General features: G+C 34.0%; 1 protein-coding gene and 1 long non-coding RNA gene across 12 annotated transcripts; one reads left to right on the plus strand and one right to left on the minus strand.

Moving 5' to 3' along the window:
* The first annotated feature begins 8930 nt into the window (after nucleotides 1–8930).
* On the plus strand, nucleotides 8931–12668 carry LOC145592513 (uncharacterized). 11 transcript variants are annotated; one of them, XM_081649006.1, is made up of 10 exons: nucleotides 8934–9165; nucleotides 9584–10711; nucleotides 10810–10950; nucleotides 11032–11106; nucleotides 11253–11521; nucleotides 11612–11660; nucleotides 11747–11810; nucleotides 11952–12028; nucleotides 12119–12253; nucleotides 12366–12668. In XM_081649006.1, exons 2-8 carry the CDS (start codon nucleotides 10628–10630, stop codon nucleotides 11972–11974), a joined length of 705 nt encoding a protein of 234 aa, XP_081505132.1. In that variant the 5' UTR covers nucleotides 8934–9165; nucleotides 9584–10627; the 3' UTR covers nucleotides 11975–12028; nucleotides 12119–12253; nucleotides 12366–12668. The 11 variants fall into 11 exon arrangements, with proteins under 11 accessions (XP_081505133.1, XP_081505131.1, XP_081505132.1 ...); XM_081649003.1 differs by having other exon boundaries at nucleotides 8936–9165; nucleotides 11739–11810; XM_081648997.1 differs by having other exon boundaries at nucleotides 8936–9165; nucleotides 9584–9663; nucleotides 9763–10711; nucleotides 11739–12028.
* Nucleotides 12669–19878: 7210 nt separating this feature from the next.
* Nucleotides 19879–21852, minus strand: LOC145591024 (uncharacterized). Its single transcript, XR_014102231.1, has 3 exons — nucleotides 20650–21852; nucleotides 20435–20495; nucleotides 19879–20361 (listed from the first exon to the last, which is right to left on the minus strand). It is a non-coding gene; the product is annotated as an uncharacterized LOC145591024 (long non-coding RNA).
* Between the last annotated feature and the right edge of the window lie 73 nt (nucleotides 21853–21925).

The raw sequence follows: 21925 nt of genomic DNA on the forward strand, positions 1-21925 counted from the left end.
GAAGCATTATACAAGCTTTTCCAGATCCTTCAATTAATTTTGCTGACCCAGAAATAGTGTTTGCATTTGCTTGAAACAAATTTAGTTGTGAAAAATATTTTCTATCCTTCAAGATAGTATGTGTTGTTCCACTGTCCAAAAGGCATTGATATTCGGAACTAACTTAAGCAGATCCATATCTTCATGAAATAAATTTTAGATTAGTTTAGAATAATATCATACAAACTTTTATTGATGATAGAAATTAAAAGTACATAACTAGAACTTTAAAATACAGGACATAAAGAAAATACATTAAAACATAATATATGTTACATTAGTAGATGGGAAACCTAAGCATTGTTATTTTCTCCAAGGATGAAATCATTTCCAATTTCAGCATTATCCATGAAATAATCAGACACATAAACGCTGGGACAAGGATCATTTTCTTCGTTAACATAATTTGCTTCTGCATTTTTCTCCTTGCCTTTTACAGAAGCCTAATAAAGGTCTACCAAATGTTTGGCCGTACGACAAGTACGTCCCCAATGCCCTGTCATGCCACATCTATAACATGTGTCTTTTCCTTTCAAAGGAGTTTGTTTGTGGCTTCTAAATGACTGTCCCTTCTGTTTTTCAAAATTTTTGAAATTACTATTTCTTTGAAAATTGTTTCTACCACGATCACGGCCACGTCCGCGATAATTTCCACGGGTGGATAAGAATTTGTTGCATTTGCCTCATGATGAGTGGCCAAAGACCCAATTGGTCTAAGATTATGATTTTTCAACAAAAGTTCACTATTTTGTTCCGCAACAAGCAATACACTCATTAATTCATTAAACTTTTTGAAACCTCTTTCATGATATTGTTCTTGCAATAGTATGTTGCTTGCATGAAAGGTAGTAAGTGTTTTTTCAATCATCTGTTCATTGATGACTGGATGATCACAGTATGGTTGAATTGTAATCAATTACAAATTTAAAATCCTGGAACCGTAAGTTTGTCCAGTCAAATAATGCCTTAGGAAGGAGCACCCTTTTGTGGTGTCAAAATCTTTGATTAAGGCAATCCCATAATTCTTTGGGATCTTCAACCATCATATACTCAGTTTGAGGCCTTTATGTAAATGATGCTTTAATAACACTAAGGATTTTGCCTTATCTTGTTTCAGTTACAGATTTTACAACTTTCATTGCAGAAATGGTAGCCTTGAGCTTTCAAATTCATCATTGCATCCACTTTCCATTCCAGAAATTTCTTTCCAGATAAGTCTAAGATGTTGAACTGTCTTTTCATAAGGTCTCCCATTTTAGCTACAACAAATTATGTGATAATTAGTTTATAATAATAAATCATATGTGCAACCCATATGTTTAATTCTTCCATATTTATAGTTAGGTTAATAAAACACATGATAATTAAATATAACAATAATAAACCATAAATAATATAATATAGTTCTATTCTCCCCCTTGGTTTATTATTGTGAGTAATTATATGATTAGGCAAAAATTAATCATGTTAGTTGCAAAAAAAAATAGCAAAACGACAACAATAACAATCGTAACAATAATTATAATGATAATGATAATATTGTACAATGATGATTAATAACAACAAATCATAATAAAACAAAAACAAGCTTTTAATCTACTAAAACGAAAAATAAGTGAGTTTTACTTGTACATAATGACAAAAATTAATATTGCTACTAATAAAACTACAAGCGCCGTAATTAGAAGGAAATATTGTTTTATCTTCCTTAAATCTTCCTCAAAAGTGAAGATGTGGGTATTTTGGGTGTTTTAGTTGCCGTCGCCGGGGAACATATCGGAGAAGAAGGGGGTGAAAAATTTTTGGGTGATTTTTGGATAAAAAGTAGGAAGGGATAAGGGATTTGTGGTGTAATTGGGGGAAAATCTGCCTTTTATAGAGGTAGGTTTATCCGTTACTATTTCATACAACTGTAAAAATATCATATAATAGTCTAATGTACTGGCAAAAATAATGGTACAAATATATATATTTATAATTATAAAAGGTTATCACACTAGGAATGCAAGCCATAGTGGTCCGAGAGCCCTAATTTCTATAAAAGATCATGGGTTCGAAAATGGAAAGAAACACAAAAAGTATGTAAAAGTAAGAAAAATTATAAGTATAAAAAGGCTGCATCTTTTTGTCAATTTAGTTAATAATATACATGCAAAGTTACAACTAAAGCAATTAAAATCAACCTTTACGTAAAAGATGAACATGTAACATGCATGAATCAAACAAAAACCAATATATCAACATGAATAAAATAATGAAAGATAGTAATGAATTCATAAGTAAGAGATTTTTTTCACCGTTGTTTTTGAGATGTATAATACAGTAAATGTTTGAGTTTTTGGTATAGAGGATCCCAAATATGGGCAACTATAGAGCATACTCCTCAAAACATTTAGAAATAGATGGTATGATTTGTTATAAATTTTTAGAAGTAGGTATAAATATACCTGACTAGGAACTGGTGCTGATAATGTGTTAAAGTTTTACCGAAAGAAAGTTTTGATCAATGAAGTGAAGGAGGAGTAAAAGATGATATCCAGTAAATTTTTGCTTGTATTGTTCACAACGGTGAACTTGCCTTTTTATATGCAAATTTTCATATTAAAATATTTAATTTGATTGCACTATGTTACAAATTATTGTACTAATTTACATACTCATGTGAACTTCACTTGTAATTTTCCTCAACAAAAATGAACATGTTATCTAATGAGTATGAACATGTAATTATTTTAATTATCAACATTTAATACTCATACATAGCTGATTAGTGAACATATATTGAATCCATATATGAGCATGATAAAATAAATATTTATTTACGTGATTATGAACATTTACCAATATCAAATTGAACATCCAATTTAAACATCCTAATTGCTCATTAGTAGTAAGTTAATGACAAATGAAAATAAACATTCCTTTTACGAGCGTAATAAATATGAATCCGGCTAATTTCACGATTTTGAATATCTACCTAAAATCTTTCGATCACATCCTAAATAGATAAACAATACTTTTATTAGCATGATATAGAAATAAACATACACTTTATGAGCAGCAGATAAAAATGAACATCCACTTTTACTAATTTACAGATTTGAACACTTAATAATATCCAATTTGAACACCAATAAGATACTTTTTAAAATTTAAAAGTGAATCAATGAAAAATGAACATCCAATATATTGGAATGAGAATGGACATTTGTTTATTTATTGGTGTTTAGTACTCAGGCTTACTTTTCCGGGTCGGAATCCAGATTTTTTTTTTTTTTTTGGTGAGAAAGAGGGCCTAGCCCAGAACAAGAAAACGAAAAACTACAAAAGGAAAAACAAAACAAAAAAAACGAAACAAAATAAAAAATAAACTAGGCAAGCAACCATCTAACGAAGATTACTCCTAGCAGGCACCATACGAGGTCTTGTAGCACCACCCAAGTCCTCCAATAAAACCGCCTCAAGATCCTTCGGGATCGCCGAGAAGATAGTGAGAGGTTGAGACGCTTCTACCTTGGCTAACCAATCAGCGGCTCGATTTGCCTTACGATAACAATGCTCGATCGTCACTTCCCATCCCTCAAGAGAGATAAGAGCACAACACTTTTGAACGATATGTATATATGGAGAGTTAGGGGAATTATTTTCCACTAACATTCGAACAACAACCTCCGAGTCAACACAAACTTATGGCCTTGGATTAGACCACGACCTCCAGCCTTCCCCAGATTTCTTTTCGCTGCTCCATCCGAATTCAATTTCACCCAACCTTCTCTTGGATGAAGCCAACAAACCAGAATTTCCTCCCTCTTCCTCTTAGCTGGAACATGTATTTTCATATGTCTCTCCCAAGATCTTTTAACCGCAGCCACCAGAGCATAAATAAACGCTACCTGATGAATTGGAATTTGTGCAGCCTGTCCATCAAAACATCTCAAATTACGCCACTTCCATAACCACCATAGAGTCATAGCAAACACCAAAGGCCAACCTTCTTCACCTTTGTGTTGATTCACATCAATATTCTTCACAATCCATTCATGGAATGATAAATCCGTTCTTAATCCATCCCTAATTCCCAGATTATTCTACACTACTCTCGAAGCTGGGCATTGGCGAAGTAAATGCTCGGTTGTTTCCTCAACAGCTCCACACACTTGACAACAAGGGTCTTTGACCAAATTTCGAATAAATCTGTTTCTATTTGTCATTACTCGATCTTGAATTGCTAACCAAATAAACATCCTCACACGTTGTGGCGCTTGATTCTTTCATATTACCTCCCATTTATTATCTTCTTGTTCATCAAACTCACCACAAATGATGTCCATAGCCGATGACAGGCTAAAGTCGTATCACCGAATCAAAAGTAGTACCTAAATCCTCTAACTAATGTAGATAGGGAAGTAGGGTCGAATCCTCGGGGAAACAAGTCTCTCTATTCCAAATTAGTTAAAATAATATAAACTATTAAGTAACCAAAATTGTTGTTATTAAAAGGGAATTAAACTACGGAGATTAAGAATAGGGAAAAATAAATAATAAAGAAGCCTAGGGTCACAGGTTCACCAATAATTAATATTCCGGGATAAAACATGACAATCAATAATCAACATTGCACATATAACATGATTAATAGGCTCTTGCAATTTATTAATCAACATATAAATCTAACAGGCTCTCGCAATTTACTAGATCTAAGTTCCTATTGAAAATATCCTTTAATATCAAATTAACACCTACTCGATTCATCAATTCAATATTGCTATACTTTTACAATCAAATCGCATGCATCTGCTCGATTCATAATCCAATTGTAAAGAATTAAAACAATTCAATAAGAAATTATCATGCAATATCAATAATCAAAAATAACAAATTATCCCTTCATATTAATTATGGATCCCCCAAGAACCCTAGAATTAAACTACTCACACATAATTAAATCTAAACAAATCAAGGCATAAGAAAAATACATGATTAAGATTAAAACAAGAAAATAAACAATAAAGGAGAGGAGAAGAAATACCGAAAGAAGGAAAATTGAGATTGCACTAAAAGGGAAGAACTTGAGTTTAACAATAATCAACAACTAAAAAGCTCTCTAAAGTTTGAGTATAAGAAAACAGAATGATGAAAAACGTGACTAAGAAAGATTACAAAAGAATCTTAAATCTAAGCTCAAAGATTAGCCAAAACGAAACTCCTAAATCGCCTGAAATTACTCGCGCCCAATCGAGCCCGCCTTTTTCCTCGAATGTGCTTTCTGGGCAGCCGCCCAATCGAGCCAATGGCCGCCCGATCGGGTCCGACTTTTCTTTTGGCCGTGCCTTGAGCTTCACTTCACTTGGGCTCCAATAGTCAAGGCCCAAAACTTCTCCTTGATCCATTACTCGAACCAATTCCACAAACCGAGCCCTTAATCACCGATACGATCGGTCTTGGGCTATGATCAACGGTCATGAATGTACTACGGCTCCGATATCTTGTAGTGACCGAAAATCCATAGGAAATATCGACAAATCCGGGAAATTCCTACAAAACAAATGCTAACTCTACAAAACACTAGAAACCACACATTAGTGCTAAAAGCAGCTCCAAAGAGCTCAAATAAGCATATAAACGACCGTGGGACGGGGGATAAAATAACATATAAAACACGAATATCAGCTGACTTGATAGTGAAGCCTCCTGAAGGTGACCTATTCCAACATATCCTATCCACATCATCCGCACTTTCACTCAGTTTAACGGAGGCAATAGCTTAAAGTTCTTCAGCAGAAAGATAAGCCTCAAACTCCTCCAATTTCCATCCTATATTTGGGTCCCAAAACTCTTTGATTGTCGCATCTTGGATCTCCAACGGAGGGCAGGGTTTAGCCAGCTCCATTATAGGTTTGTGCGTGGCCCAACGATGGTGCCAAAAGAAGGTTCTCATACCATTCCTAACAGCCATATTGATGCCTTTACGTACCACATCAATACTACTCATAATTCCCATTTTTAATTTTTTTTACACAGGCAGTGTTTAGTGGACCATAAAAAACTATTATAGAACTCTGTTTTTTTTTATAAAATGAACATCCAATTACATGAATATGAAACAAAAAAAAATAAATAAATAAATAAATTTTTACTTTTATGTGCATGATTTGAAAATAAACATATACATATATGCTTATGAGCATCTAATAATAATTATCAATTTGAACATCAATAAGATACTCCTTATAAAAAATCAATAAAGAAATAATAGGGCTCAAATTTCTTTATATATATATATATATATATATATATATATATATATATATATATATATATATATATATATATATATATATATATATATATATATATATATATATATATATATATATATATATATATATATATATATATATATATATATATAATCTGGCCGAACATCAACCTTCACGGTTTTTTTGGTTCGGTATTTGCGGGTCAGACACTTGAGAGTGAGGGGGAAAGGTAAGGGATCCCCACCCTCAAAGCGTCTCTAGTGGGGATTGAACCCCCAACCTCAAGGTTGGAAGGTGACAATCTTACCACTAGACCAAGCTTAGCTTAGTAGCAACAAGGGCTTGTTGCTTACCTTGATAGATCAAAATTTTGAGCTAGTATATTCTTAAGCTAAAAGGTGCTCCAATGGTGAGCAATAGAATATTGTAGCTTGGAAAAACAAATAAATAAATCAAGTATTTTTAATTATACACATGTCATAATATAAATGGATGAAGTGTTCTTTGAAAAATCAAGTAACGTAACTTGTTTGAGTAACGTTGCTTGATGTAGCCACATTAATATCGTCACTCCAATGGTAAGCTACATGCTTACAATTTAATTTAATTTGCAAGCATGTCATTATTGTAAACCATTGGAGATGTTCTTAGTGTATAGGGAACCATATTTATGAAGATGAACATCCATTTACATGAATAAATGAGTTTTTTTTTTATATAAATGAATACTCTTATGAGCATAATACGAAAATGAACATTCACATTAATGATTACGAAACTCTAATAATATTCTATTTGAACATCAATTATGTACTTTTGAATAAAACCCACTATCGCACAAAGGAGAAGGAAATCTTCTGTGAAGGGAAGAGCTTCAACCTCTTCTACAAGCCAAAAAGTAGTCTCTGGTTTTAGTTCTAAAAACAAGAGAAAGTTTATGAAATTTTTTATTAATGCAGGTATATGTCATGCTGGTATGAAGCAGAAGAATGACACCTCCCTATCACCGGCCCCCTCCGACCGTCCTCGAAAGAATTTTGTTAGTGTTTGTAGTTGTTTATTGGGAAATCATGTATGTCCATGTCGTCGTAGTAACGAGTCTGTAGTCGCAGGGGAAAGTGAGACAACCTCTCTAGCTTAGTTTGTTGTTTTCCCATTTTAAACGATGTCTAAAAAAAAATTGTTATACTTGTATACTTATTGATAATTATAATATGTTATTGGTCAAATTTCTACATCGACATAGACGAAGATTGACCTAACCCGAATTTGACCCGACCCAATAATTGGATCCAAAGACCGACCCGACCCGAATGACCCAACCCAAACTCAACCCGAAGTGTTGACTCGATATGCGACCCGACTTACCATTGACCCGAAACCCAACCCGAACTCGACCCGAATATTGATTGACCCAAAATTGACCCTGCCTGAACTGTCCCGACCCGTACCCGACCCGAATGACCCGTTTGCCATATCTAGTTTTGTACACACAAATTACGTAATTATTAACAGTATTTTTTTAGTATAAGAGATAATGTGAGAAAATTTTACGTAGTATTTATTTTTAGGAAAACTTGACATTTGCTACCAGGAAAAGTACCTTGCTTCACATTTAATACCCCTTTAATTTTTTTTTTTATTTTACTACCACCCAAACACACTAATTGTAAAAATAACTACCACTTAACGGAATCTGTTAAAGATGCCGTTAGTGGGGCCCACACAATTAACTATCTCCCTCTAACACACACTCTTTCCCCGTAACTACCCCCCCTCTCTCTATCTTCTCCCATTAAATTACCTCAACCTCCATTATTGACCACATTCAAGATTTTTTTACTCATTTGTTTCACCAAATTCTCTTTCTCTCTGTCACTTGCTCAATCTCAATTTGACTGAAAGAGGAGGTCCAACTGGGAGCATCGTCATCTCCATTGTTGAAGTGGAACTTGAAGAACTTCTCACAGTCATCAACATTTCTTAACAGAGGAGGGTGAAGACCTGATGAAAGACATAATTCCCTGCAAATCAAGCAAATTAATGGATGGTTACACAACCAAATACATTAATTATCACCCTATAATATCAATTTGAATATTATCAAACCTAACAAAAAAACCCCTAAATTCAATTTTCCCAACAAACCCTAAATTGTGTTTGCTGGATTTAACTTCAAATTACTCTACTACAAATGCGATTACGGAGAACAAATCATTGTTAAACCCTAATTTCTGCCTTAGTACAACGTTAATTGAAGATTAATTAGCTAAAATGTTCTAATAGAACATTACCTTTTCCGCTTGCTATTCCTTCGCGAAAAAAACCCGCCAAATTCCAATTTGCTTCCTCAAAGGAATTTGCAGTAGATTATTTTAATGAAATTGTGTATTTAATGATGCAATTGTTACGCTAAAGATTGAGCAGAGCAAATATTAAGAATAAAGGTTGAAGAACGAAGGTAAATAAAGGGCGAATTCATATTTCTCTCGGAGAGAAACATAATTTGTTTATCTCGGGGGTGTAAAGGTCAATTCATAGCTATGAGTAAGGGTATATTTGGAATGTGATACTTCACAGTTGCCACGTGGTAGACGGTTGGTTTTATATTCACAAACGGTTTGATAGCGTTTGAGCAAACAAAACCCTAAGAGAGAGAGAATAGAACTCAGGTCGAAAACATTTAGAGAGAGAAAAGCCGAGAACATGGTGGTTGCTACTGTGAGGGAGAAGCTACAGAGCTGAGGCGATGGTTTACTATGATCAAAAGTAATGGTTTCAAGGCGTTGTCGTTAAGTCAGGTTCAGCTATAGTGACAATGTCGTTCATCTTCCCGGCCGATTGACGGTGCATTCGAGGATTTTCTGTAAGTAAAGAATGGATTGTAACGAATTATATTTTATCTGAATTGAATCCTTGTCGTATGTCTTTGTAATCTATCTAGGCTTGTTTAATTGTGCGTAGTTAATGAATTATTGAGGTAATGAATTGAATTTGAAACTTAATTTGGGGGTTTTTTGTTACGAATGAGATATGCTCCTAATCCTGATAGTTTGTTTTGTAATCTATGATTGAAGTCGAACTATATGTAATCGGTTATTTAATGCAAGTTGAGTTGTTTTGAATCATTTTCGCTTAGAGTTTATTCTTCCAATTGAATGATAATGACTTTGCCTTGTTGGATAATATGATGATTGTATCAAATATTGTACGATTGTTTGTGATTATTGATTTGTACCAAACCAACATTAAGATCTTGGTCTATATCCAAAAATTTATTGTAGGTAGTTGATGTAGGGCAATTAGAGTTACTTGGTGTAGGAAAATGTCTTTTGTGGATCATGGTGCTGTAATCCCAAAAAAGGTAATTTATGAATGATGGAAATTGATTTAGTATGATTCAGCTTCTTGAATTTGATTGTATCTGTGTAGACATAATTTTGGGTAATTATATGTTGAACAGGTATACAATGGATTATTATATCCTCATAGGAAAGGGCTAAGTAGTGATTTGTTCCTAGTATGGAATTAATGATCAAATGATAATGAAATTGAAGTAGAAAATAGGCTGTAATTATTGTGTTAGTTAAATGGTTGTGTTGTGTGGAGAATGACAATATTAGAATTGGTGGTAAAGTGAAGGGGAAGGGTGAAGTGATTAAGCAACAATGTGATGTATTTCAGAGGATATGTGATTAGTGAATTAGTTGTGATAGTTTCCTCTTTTACTTTGTATTTATAGTCTTATTTATTTCGTTTAATTGCAGCCACCGACTATGAACTGTCGTATTGAGACTTATTCTAGATTATGTCAGACATTTGATGAGAAAAGAGTTCTTGGGTCAATGAAATAGGGTTAGGTGGGTTGTTGAGTGCTCCTAGTGACATTCACTTACCCTGACAATTGGGTTATTGATTAATGAGTCGAATTGATCCATTAAATAAGTTGCTAATTGCTCCGGACGGTAAATAATTTAGGTTATCACCTAACTAAGTGCATTGGGTTTTAGGCATCCCTAATGGGGGGTTGACTGTTCCAACCGGTAAACATCTGTCTGTTAACCTGCAAGAAAAGGTGAACCAAATCCAACATAAATATGGCCAAGCCTCAGTAACAAATTCGCGGAAGTATGCAGGTCGTGTTTATACCTCTGTAGGTATACCTGTCAATTCGAAGGTGATGGAAAGGCTTGAGGGTGGGTGGGAGGCAAACGAGGAGGAGGAGTTTAAGACACTATTTCTGTTAATATCACTGGAGATGGTCTTATATCCTACTCAGTCCCCCCGCTTGGCGTGTGATTTAATTCCAGCCCTTACTTGTGCAATGAATGCCGTGTCATATAACTGGTGTGAACACGTTCTACTCAAATGGAGCAGTTGGTGGGTGTGGCGGGTGTACCATCTTTGCTGTGGTATGTTCTTCTAACATTAGTAAACCACTCCTTTGTAGTTTTGTCGCCATGTTTTATATTATTTATAATTTGGTAATGTGTGACTTTGCACGTTTAAGGTTTTTTATTTGGACAAACTGAATCGATTTCCTGTTGACTGGGGTCAATTCCCGAGGATTCGGGTTTGGAACATGACTCAAATTAGTATGGCCAGTAAGGAGGATCGATTTTCAAGTGGTGGTGATTATGGTGCCGTAGGGGTAAATTTAACTTTTAAATTGTTTGGGTACGTTCAATGGATATGAGATGTGTAATTTTGTAAAATTGTGATGTGCTTGTAGACTTTGGATATTGCATATGGTGAGCTCCACCCGAAGGAAGCTAGGGATACAGACGGACCACCATGCGTCAAACAGGTGCTCTATTCATGATTTTTTTTTTTTTTACTATTGTAATTGCAATCCTTCTTTACTGGGTGGATAAAATTCCTGTTGATTTCACTTTTATGTTTTAATAACATTTTAGTAGCGTGATACTAACCAGCAAATATGCACTTTTTCAGCAAACATTTCCTGAATTTGATTCGCACCCATCTTTACCCTGTCATAAAGCAAAGAGGAGGCGTGGTGCACCCCCGAAGGCATTTCCACATCAACCTAAAAATGCTAAGGGTACTGCATGTAGTAAAGCTTATTCTGGTTCAACGCTGCCTCTGTCATTGTTCGATAATCCCTCTTTGGAGAAGAAACGTTGTCCTGGTTCTGATAGTCCAAAGTTAGGTAATATAATGCATAGTGGCTCATACTGTGACGTTGTATCTGGTTTGAAATGGTTAGTTCATTGCCTTACATACGAGACATGGGCATTACAAATGTGCTTTATCCGATTAAACAATTTGTTTTTCCTTGATTGTACTTGTAGGTGTATGTCTTCTGAACGGTTGACAACTTTGGAACGGTTGGTTGGCTGGGTATGAGTTCTTTCTAACCAAATATTGTGTGTTAATCTATATGTTTTCGTGTACTCTCTCTTATTTGAAAGAATACAGTTTTGCAGGTTGTATATGATGCAAATGAAGGAAACAAATTGGAATCCGTTGAAAATGGATGGTTCCATCAAGGTTGGATTGTACTCAGATCCTGTAGTGAATAATTTTTTCCAAGGACCTGGCGTTTTTTAAATGATATTGTTATTTTTTAACATGTTATTTGGATATCACCGTTTCAAACTGAGGTGGTCTTCTTTTGTGGTGGGATTAAAGGGTTGCAATTGCTTCTACGGTGATTGGAAAGGTTTCTTGATTGTCAATTAACTCAATTCATGGCCCTTGTCTCGAAGGTATGAATTTAGGTATTGTTTTTTTTAATTAACTAATTAGTTTGGATTGGAAAATGTTGCTTAGGGTATTTCACTTTCATTTATGTGTAGATGTATTATGGAGGCATGGAAGAGGGTCCCCTCAGTAGTAACTTCTGGCTAGTTGCCAAAGTAGGAAATCCAATGTTGGTCTACTTGTTGCGGCTTGGTCATGGAGACCCTGTTCTACATTATATCGATAGTATGGTAAGTTACTTGTGGTCATATCTAAGAAGTTTGTCACTTTGCATTGACAACAATCTGGGCACTAATTTATGATGTATTTAATTATTTTTTTTTTTTGTTATTTTTTTTGTAGAACTCCATTAGAAGCCAAGTTGTTGCAGTCATTTATGAACATTGGTTTAAGCATCTACCCTTTCATTGTGCTACGAGGAATGTAGTTCTTTGTCCTAATTAAAGGACTCTTGATACAGCCTTTGTAATAATCATTAACTGTACCATTGTACATTAGTTTATTATTGTTGATGTAAAAGTGCTATTATTAAACATTTATGATAGTTTATTACCGTAGAGGTGTAGATGATATCATTTGGGCTTTGGGTATGGGGTTCGAATTTTTCATTCATCGCATAAAAGGTTGATTTCTAAAGTTATCAGATACTCCAGCTCAATGATTCAATTATATTAACTTATTCCAACTTAAATTTTTTGAATTAATTAGTAGATTTATAATATTTAACTTGTGCAGTTATTATCTAATAGTTATTACCAAACATTGTAATTTTCAAAATACAAAGTAAATATAGGCAATAGTTATTGTGAAACTGATATTGATATACTCTTAAAATTATGATACGGATTTTAATAACTGTTGACTAAACCCCTATGATACATATCTGTTTCTATTTACATTAATTTTTAACTTAAAACTTAAATTTTATTTTTTTAAACAAATACTTACCACTTTATTCAAACATGATTAATTACAATTCATTCAAAAAATGATTAATGGATATTAATTACTTTGTAAGTTACTTAGTAATTTATTAAAAACATGATTAATGGAAAATAATTTATAGAGTTACTTAGTATTTTAGTGAAAACATGATTAATATAAAATTCAAATTAATACACATGTCAAAACAACATTAATCAACAACACATAACATAACAACCACATAGTTCAAACACATGTAACATGGACTACCCACGCTACTTTAATAATTACATAACCTTGCCAAGCCTAGTTATGCAATAATAGCAAATAGAGTTCGGATACGAAATTAGAGTTTAGATATTACAGACCATAACCTAATGAATTACATAACATAATAAACTACGCGCCCATAAACGGCATAAAAATAGCACACAATTGATGAAGGCTTCAACCCCTCACGCAACATAACTCCATGGGCAGCACCATCCTATGGTTGTGCCTAGAAATCCATCTGAATAACAAGCAAATTCAGTATGGATTTTTCTAGCAGTCAAAGGATAAACAAGGCCCCTAACAATGATTTTTGGTTTTGGATCAATATTTTTTTCAAGGAAAATGGGGATAATCTCACCAATATCTTTTGTATTGTAGGTGACATCAGCCCCACCGTTGGAGTTAAGTAGATTAAACACCTCAACAAGATCTATTTTACTAATGATATCCACTAAATTAGGGAGATGTGCAGGAAGTACCTCACCATTTGGACCTACCATCACCATTCCCTTCAACTTTTCCTCCAAAGGCTCTCCGGGCTACGAATAATTTGCCTCAACGTCTTATCAGGAACGATCTGTCGAGCTCCAGCTGTATTGGCTTTGGTGAAGTACATGTATTTGTTGAAATTCATCTCCGATTTGCTCTCGGTGTTCCCTACACGAAAATTCATCCTCTCGGGTAGAGAAATAGCATAGCAACCTTGAAGGTAGACAGGATTTTCAGGGTCAAAAGCTTGGTAAGCCATGTTAGGCCAGATGAATGTTACGACAGTTTATGGCTAAGGATTTGAGAAGGGTTTAAACGACAAACTGAGTGGCAATGTTACTAACAAAGTGACTATGGTTGGACTATTTAAACCCACAAAATTATGATGGACAACTGTCCATTTATTTTGTTGAACTCATTGACACTTGCTAATGGGAACTAAGCTTAAATTAATACAAAATTTTAAGTCTCAAATATTATAGAGTTACCTTAATTAATGGTAAACTCGTACAAACAAGGTTAGTCGATATCTTGTTGAATAAGTCAAAAGATATGGCTTTGCTTATTTTCAATGCAAAGTATTGTATTGTCAATTCAATTTTTATAGAACAGCTATAGCCATGCGCCGACTGAAATTGCTTGGCAACAGACGCAAGCAAGTCTCGTTAATACTCAACTAAGATTGTATTAGATTTTGTCAGTACTACCAAATAATGAAAAAAAAAAAATTAGGAGGCTTGAGGTGTTTTTATCTACAGAGGTCATTAACGGTGTATTATTTGTGTAATTCGTTAATAAAGGATATCAATGACATAAAAATAATAGTTAAGCTCTTTAATGGTTTAGTATTATACAATATCATATTAAAGTTGTAGAACATACAAAATTCTTAATGCTACAAATATTATGTTTTTAAGTATAGTATACGACACTTTAATCTAAAAATAAAAGTCATGCGACAATTAAACTTAATATTTAAAAGACGTTAAAAAAATCGTTATGTTCTTTGATGGTTTTAGCATAATAAATATTATTGTAGAAGTAAAATGTGGAAAATGGTTTGAGCCTTTTTGTTATTTACGCTTTATTTACCATATAATCGCATAACTTCAACTTAATTATTTATATATTTTAATTTAGTGGTGTTTACTTGTTTTTATGCATTAAACATTGGTTGGACACATAACAACAGAGAGTCAGTGCTTCTATTGTATTTGGGTGCTTATGCATGTAATCTTTGGCAACGATGGTGATTGGTCAAAATAAATTTCAAGCTATGTAATTGGGTGGTAGCAAAGTGCACGGATTGCAAACAATTGCAATGACAACAACCTAAAATTAAGTCTTTTCCCTTTTACGCTTATGATAAAGGGAATGGATTTGAAATGGTGATAGTAATGAAATTAAAACTTGGATGATTGTGTTAATGTATGCATGTACAATTACCAGGTAAATTGTATACATGTAAGGTTAATCTTAACATGTAAAGTGGAACAATGTAATAAATTTAAAAAGTAATTTATGCCTCGCCACCATTATATCAATTTAATGCATACAATTAACGGTGTAGGGTTTACGGTTTTACGATGTCCGGTTAGGCGATTTTTTAGTTCAGCTCATTTCGGTTCAACTCAGCTCAATTCAGTGTATTTCATTTCAGTTCAGCTAAGTTTAGTATATCAGAACAAGTCCTTTGTAAAGCTATGAAGCCTCCATACTATAAAATTATTTATATAAAGGTAATATCTGACGAGCATGCCTAAACAACTTAAGATAGGTTTTAATCAATCCAACTACCTAAAATATTAATCAAAATAACGATCGGTAAAAAGTTAATGTACTAATAATTGTGAAACTGTAACTTACTTTTCCAAAACAATAGGGATATTGTCAATTATCAAATCGAAATCCAAAATAAGGATTTTAATTTGTTGGGTTACGGTTTACGGGTTAAGGGTTTAGGGTTAAAGGTTTAGGGTTTAGGGTTTAGGGTAATTTTCATATGATAAACGGCCTTCAACCCTATTTGTTTGAATGAACCAAAAATTCTATGGATAATGTTTAGTTAATTGTTTTGGTTAATAAAACGTCATTTTAAAATATGATCAATTGGTTAACATTTTGTCATTGGTGAATATTGTAAAATACTTCGTCAGTGGTTAATAAAGGTTTCTTAAAGTGATCAAAATTTAACCCTTCCATAAACGATCATATAACCAAATGTGTATTAAACTAACCAAAGAAACATTCAATCACTCTGTGCTTTATTGGTGTAGAATCACATTTTATATGACTACAATTGAATGATTAGTGATTATAGTTACCCTTGTACTGCTTGATATGCCTACTAGTACCATAAACCGGATGTATACAAAAATTTTAGTTCTATATATCAAAACGGTGAAAGTTCATTGTTCGTTGACCAAGCTCGATATTTCCCAAATATAGGAACATAATTTTGATTCGGGTATTTTCATTATCCACATTGTAGCTTTGAATATTAACCATAACATGCTGGTAATTTAATTTGATAATCCATATCTTTTCAAAATTACTATCGTTAGAAAATCATTTTGTAACCTATATGTTTCCGAAAATTAGACCTTATCTTTTCAAAAATATTTGTGTATCAAAAAAATATCCTATGATACTATCACATTGCAAAAAAGATTATAATTTTTTTGTTTATTTGGCCTGTCTATTTAATCCGTAGCAATTATTGAATAACACTTTCAAGTTTTATGACTCCTAAAGTATTATTTATAATTATGGTCGAATTTTTTAATTTTTTTCATTTCCAATTGAGAATAGATGGAGGTTTGATCCGTGCACATTGTTATTATCCAATATTAAAGCCTCTAAATAATTTTGACCAATAACCATAACTCACAGAAATTGCACAACTCAGCACCCATTCAATTGTTTGTATGTTTTTCTTTTTTCATCAACAATTATGTTGCTAATAATAGAATTAAGGTTGTTTTTACTCAATTACAAGACGATTTAATAAAAACTAAAAATTTCATTCAAGTAACCTTAAACAAATAGGAATTGCTACGCTTTAATATGATTAAAGAGGCTATCAATGTATCCTAATGTCAAAATTTATACCTTTAAAAAATTTTAGTTTCCCATACTAATTAATTACAAAAAATAAAACGGATAAATTGATTGGTTATTCCAAGATTTACTTCCTAATTCGGACACCAAAATCAATATAAATGAAAATTTAACATGTTTTCATGTCCAACATAGTACATCTTGAAAGGGAGTAAGGTAGGGGTATTGCTTAGGTGAAGTACTTTTTTAAGCCAAGCATAGGTTTTATTCACTAGGAAAGGCAGGATAGTTAAAGTAGGTGTTGTCATATCCATCTGAACCAATAAATTAAAAATTGAAAAAATAGAGTGTAACTTAAGCAAAGTGGTTGGGTAAAGCTAGGGACTGATGTATGCTGCATTGCAATGGTTATTCATTTAACTACCCTTTTTTAATAAAAAGAAATGGGAAAACGTGATGATTTTAAGGTAATTTCTTTCGAATTAGGAGGGTTGGATAGGTTTTACCAAAAATTGAAGTCTTTTAAGGCCCTTATTCAGTTGAAAAGGCAATTGATTTAGTATAAGGAGTTTTGTCTTGTCCCATTAAGAGCAAACCGTCGAAATAAAAAGCTTCATAAGATTAGCAAGGGTAAACAGGCATACCCTTGAATATAGTAATAATGTTGGAGTTGGTATTGACGATGGTACAACCCTTATTTATGCAAGTTTTGGATGGTAATGTAAATGGTATTACCCATTTTTATGCTAGCTTAAGTTGGATAATCATTAACATATTTGCCTAAATATTACGGTAAGTGATTGTTGATTTACAACTCCAGAGAAATAAAAAGGTTTATCTTGCATACGTGATGTCCTAATTTATAAACCAAAATTCATAATAAAAACAAAAACAAAGGTCAAATTAGACAAATGAATTGCTACAGTTGTACTTGGACTACAATGAAAAAATATAATTGTCTTGGTAAAAATGAAATTAATACGAAACACGTATCGGGTATCACAAAACCATGAACAACTATCTAGGTGGTAAATATTCGGTTTGATTAATATTAGTGAATGATGTGATATAAAATACTAATCTTACGTTGCATAATAATCTTATTTTGAATACAAACCTGGATTTTTAATAAAAGCCCGAATAGCATAATTCGCCCATTGTTTAATGTTTGTTAACGCTTTGATTTTTTATGTTAGTTTTAATTTTGAAGTACCTTTATATCCCTAACAATGTGAGGCTCAATTGGTTAATTTAGTCTTTGTAAAAAGTGGCCATTATACTAATCTATTAGGGCAGAACTATGGTAACAATTTTCCCGCCAAGTTCATTGTAACGTGGCACAATTTTATTTGTTCATTCATACTATAAATGGTTATTGGTGGGAAAACATGAATTACCCACCAATCCGACAGTAGCTTCATCTTGCAACCCTTACTCTTTGTTCACCCTAAAGATGTTTCTTCCAAATACAACCCCAACTTTTGCCTCTCCCCTGGGAATTCTAGTACCCAGCCATTCCAAAACACAATCAACTCCTTCTTGCTTACCCAAAGGCATTACTCACATCAAACCAAAGGCCCGGAAAAGAAGATTTTGACCAAAAAAAAGCTTCCTTGCTAAAACTTTGACTCGAAATGCCATTAGTAGGATAACTAAGCAGATTGGGTATGCTAACAAGATTAGCCTTCCAATCAGAACTTGCCCTCTTCATCCAAGAGTTGTGGAGGCACTAAATGCTAGTAAGGCACTTTCAGCATCAATGCGCGCTATCAAGAAAGCTCAGTCATAAGGTGCAGGTCCCAGTGGAGTAGATGAAGAGGGCCCAGTCATGGAGGAGGATGTGCTTGATCCTCTAGGAGGTCGTGGACCTCCACCAATCCAACACACCATCCTTGTTAAAAGTAGACAACCTAATGATACGGGCGTTGTCTATGAGATAAGAGATGAGGAAACTTTTGAGGTCATATATGAGGACTACGCAAGTCGGGTTAATTTAGCAGATTATGAGATTACTCTGAAAAAGGATGGGCTTACTATAGCTAAAGACACTACATCAGCCTCTGTGAGAATTCAATCAGGGGACGTAATTTATGTTTCCAGTGTGGTAAAAGTCGTCTCCTATTGTGTCTATTCATACTTTATCCAGTAGTTGCATTTCTGTTCCAATTTTTAATTTCTCGTACGAAAAAACCTTGCTTATTAACTAACTTGAATTTTGTTAATGACAGCACCCTGGGAAGAACTTGAACATAAGGATAAAGTGCTTCTACATGCGTAACACATGCACCCCTTATCATGAAGTGTCGGTCTATGCGAAGCGTACAACCAAGCTTAAAAGGATAGCTCAGAGATGGGGGGGGGCAATTGTTAACAGGGAAGGACATAATATCATGTTGATGCACCAAGACCTTAGGCTGAACAGGCAATTCACCATTGAAGAAGCAGGCATTAAAAACCTAGACTATGTCATAGCATGCCCTGAATAGTAGTAGCAAGGTTATGGTTGCTTAAGGGATGAGGATGTTTCTGGGTAGCGCACTGATGATGCATTTTGTTAGTTGTCCTCTCTTGTAGTATGTCCTAGTTTCAACAACAAGAACAAGTTTGGTTATTAGTGAAACCACCTTTTGATGTAATATAGTAAGGGTTTATCATATTATGTACGCATTGTCATTTTCGTTTAAGTAGGCATCAAGAAGTTTAGTTTATTCTAGCTTCGTAAGTTAGTTTGTAATTTTCTTTAAATGGCTAAGTTTGGCTACATGAATTATTTGTTCCCAGTTAGTAGGGATCATTACGATAGCTTCTTTTGTTCCAAAAGTATGGTTTATGAAATTAATTAAGTAATATATTTGCTTTGTATTGTTATTGATCTTTGTAACTCGTTTACATATGGGCCCTTTTTATATTGCAGTTAACAAAGTAGTTCTTCAAAACTAATATTGGACTTCAATGATGTCTTGGCCTTTTTTATTAGACAATCCATTCTAGTTAATCAAGACTGATTTGAATGTCATTATAATTAGTCTAACAAATATAAGTTAACTTTATGGACTAAATCATTATAATATGACCCAACTATATAAACTCAAATCTTAAAATATCAATGTCCTGTAAAAGTATAACCCAAATCAATTACAAATCTAAAATATATCATCACAAAGTCCAAAAATAAAGCCAACTCAATTAGTCTAGTAAATAAAGCCTAAGAATATGCTAAACTAAAATGTATCATGACAAAGCATTTAGGAGAAAGAACAATTCCAAAACCCAGAAACTACGACATTGATATGATCTAAAAGTTTAGCTGTCCAGAATGGATACAGGATAGTTTCAACACGGAAAAATTACGGCCCGATATATAATAGAAGATAGTGTTCGATTGAAGCTTAATACATGTAAATATTTGCCACACTAATCCAAAAAAAGCTATTCATTAAGCAAAGCTACTGTGGCTCAGTATCCCACTCCTGTCCCTCAGTATCCCACTCCTGTGCGGACAGGTTCTGTTCAAAGTCCTCATACGGTACGTTCTCTTCGTAGCCCACAGTGTAAAACTCGGTGTATGGGTTATCTCTTTTTTCCTTCTCACCTATGAGAATATAGGAAATTATAATGTACTTGTATAATGCTAATTAAACAAATCTAATATGTTAGAACTATACCTGCAGCTTAGTTTTTTGGACAGATTTAGCAGCATGTCCGTCTAGCTTCAGCTTGCCCTTTCTGTACAGATTTGTTAAATATTAAATACATTTAAGGGAGAGCAATGCAATACGTAGGTGAGGTTAATTCAAACTAAAAAACCTAATGAATAAAGGGAAAAAAAACCCAAAAAACAGAGTAAAAAGCTCTGTTGGTGTTAAATGATAGGTCTTACCTTTTTGGTTTTTGCTTTCCCTAGATTGTATCCTAACTCAGCCAATGTCTTGTTCCTAGAGCCTTTCGGGCGACCTCTTGGTCTCTTCAAAGGTATGGGATCTAGAACGTCACATTTTGACCCTGTCATGCCTCGATGTTGGGTGTTGTTGGGGGTATTTGCAGTACCATAGGTAGGTACAGTTGAAGGCTTGCTAATTGGAGTACCTTCACCTTGAGGTGGTTTTGATGAACCTATTTCAGAGTGAGGTTTCACGCTACTTGGACATTCAAGAATAAAATTGTTGGAAAGTTTTTTTAGCACGCCGGACACGGACCTGGTTACGAATTTTTGACACGGCTTATCGTACCAGCTCGATCGTGTCATCATTAACAACTGAAGCCTCATCACACATAGCCTCAACATCTAGCATAAGTTTTTTGTACCGGATGGATTCTTCTATTTGCGTTGGATCGTGATAGGATACTTTCACACGTATGTGTCTCCTGACGTGGTCTTTGCGCCACCAGTCAAGAACATATTTAGATGGAATGTCTTTTACCAAATTTTGATCCCAAACTCTAATGATGTGCTTACAAAGAATACCATCCCTTTCAAACTTCCTACAATCACATGTAATGTCTTTAGTGACAGGGTTGAAGATAAGTGAATAAAACCTCTTGTAATCAGTTAAGCTTTCTTCACTTTCATCCTCCCAAACTATCCAAATTCGATCTTCAAGCAAGTAAATCCATCAACATTCTCAAGCTTTGGAATGACATACAACATTCTCGCGCATTCCGTTTGGACTTCCTGGAACTTTGCATCGGTGTATATGTTTTGGAAATAACTCTCATCTTTGAAGCCACTAACAAGCCGCCGAATGTACTTACAATCACGGTCAACGGCATCTTTCTCATCTGAAATCCTCTTCTTCAATGCTCTGCAATATTTCTCAGGAAACTCGCATAGTTTGGTTTTTCGAGTGACAAATCCATCAAAAAATCGGTTTATGCTCTCAACCCTTTGTGTGGTTTTCATGCCGGCCCAAAAGAACTCTTTCATGTAAGCCGGAACCCACATGTGCCTCTCGATGAACAATTCTTGCAGCCAATCATTGTTCTCCAAACCATACAACTTCATAGCATCACACCATCGTGTTTGAAATTCTTCGACAGTGAAACTATCATAAATAACATTCTTCAAAGGGTTCTTAAACTCGTTGTACCTGTTTATCACAGTAAATGTTTGTAGAAGGAAAACCCCCTTTTTAATACAAAGAACAAATGTAATTGAT

The sequence above is a fragment of the Chenopodium album genome, chromosome 18, assembly GCF_948465745.1.
Source record: "Chenopodium album chromosome 18, dcCheAlbu1.1, whole genome shotgun sequence".
NCBI classification, from domain to species: domain Eukaryota; kingdom Viridiplantae; phylum Streptophyta; class Magnoliopsida; order Caryophyllales; family Amaranthaceae; genus Chenopodium; species Chenopodium album.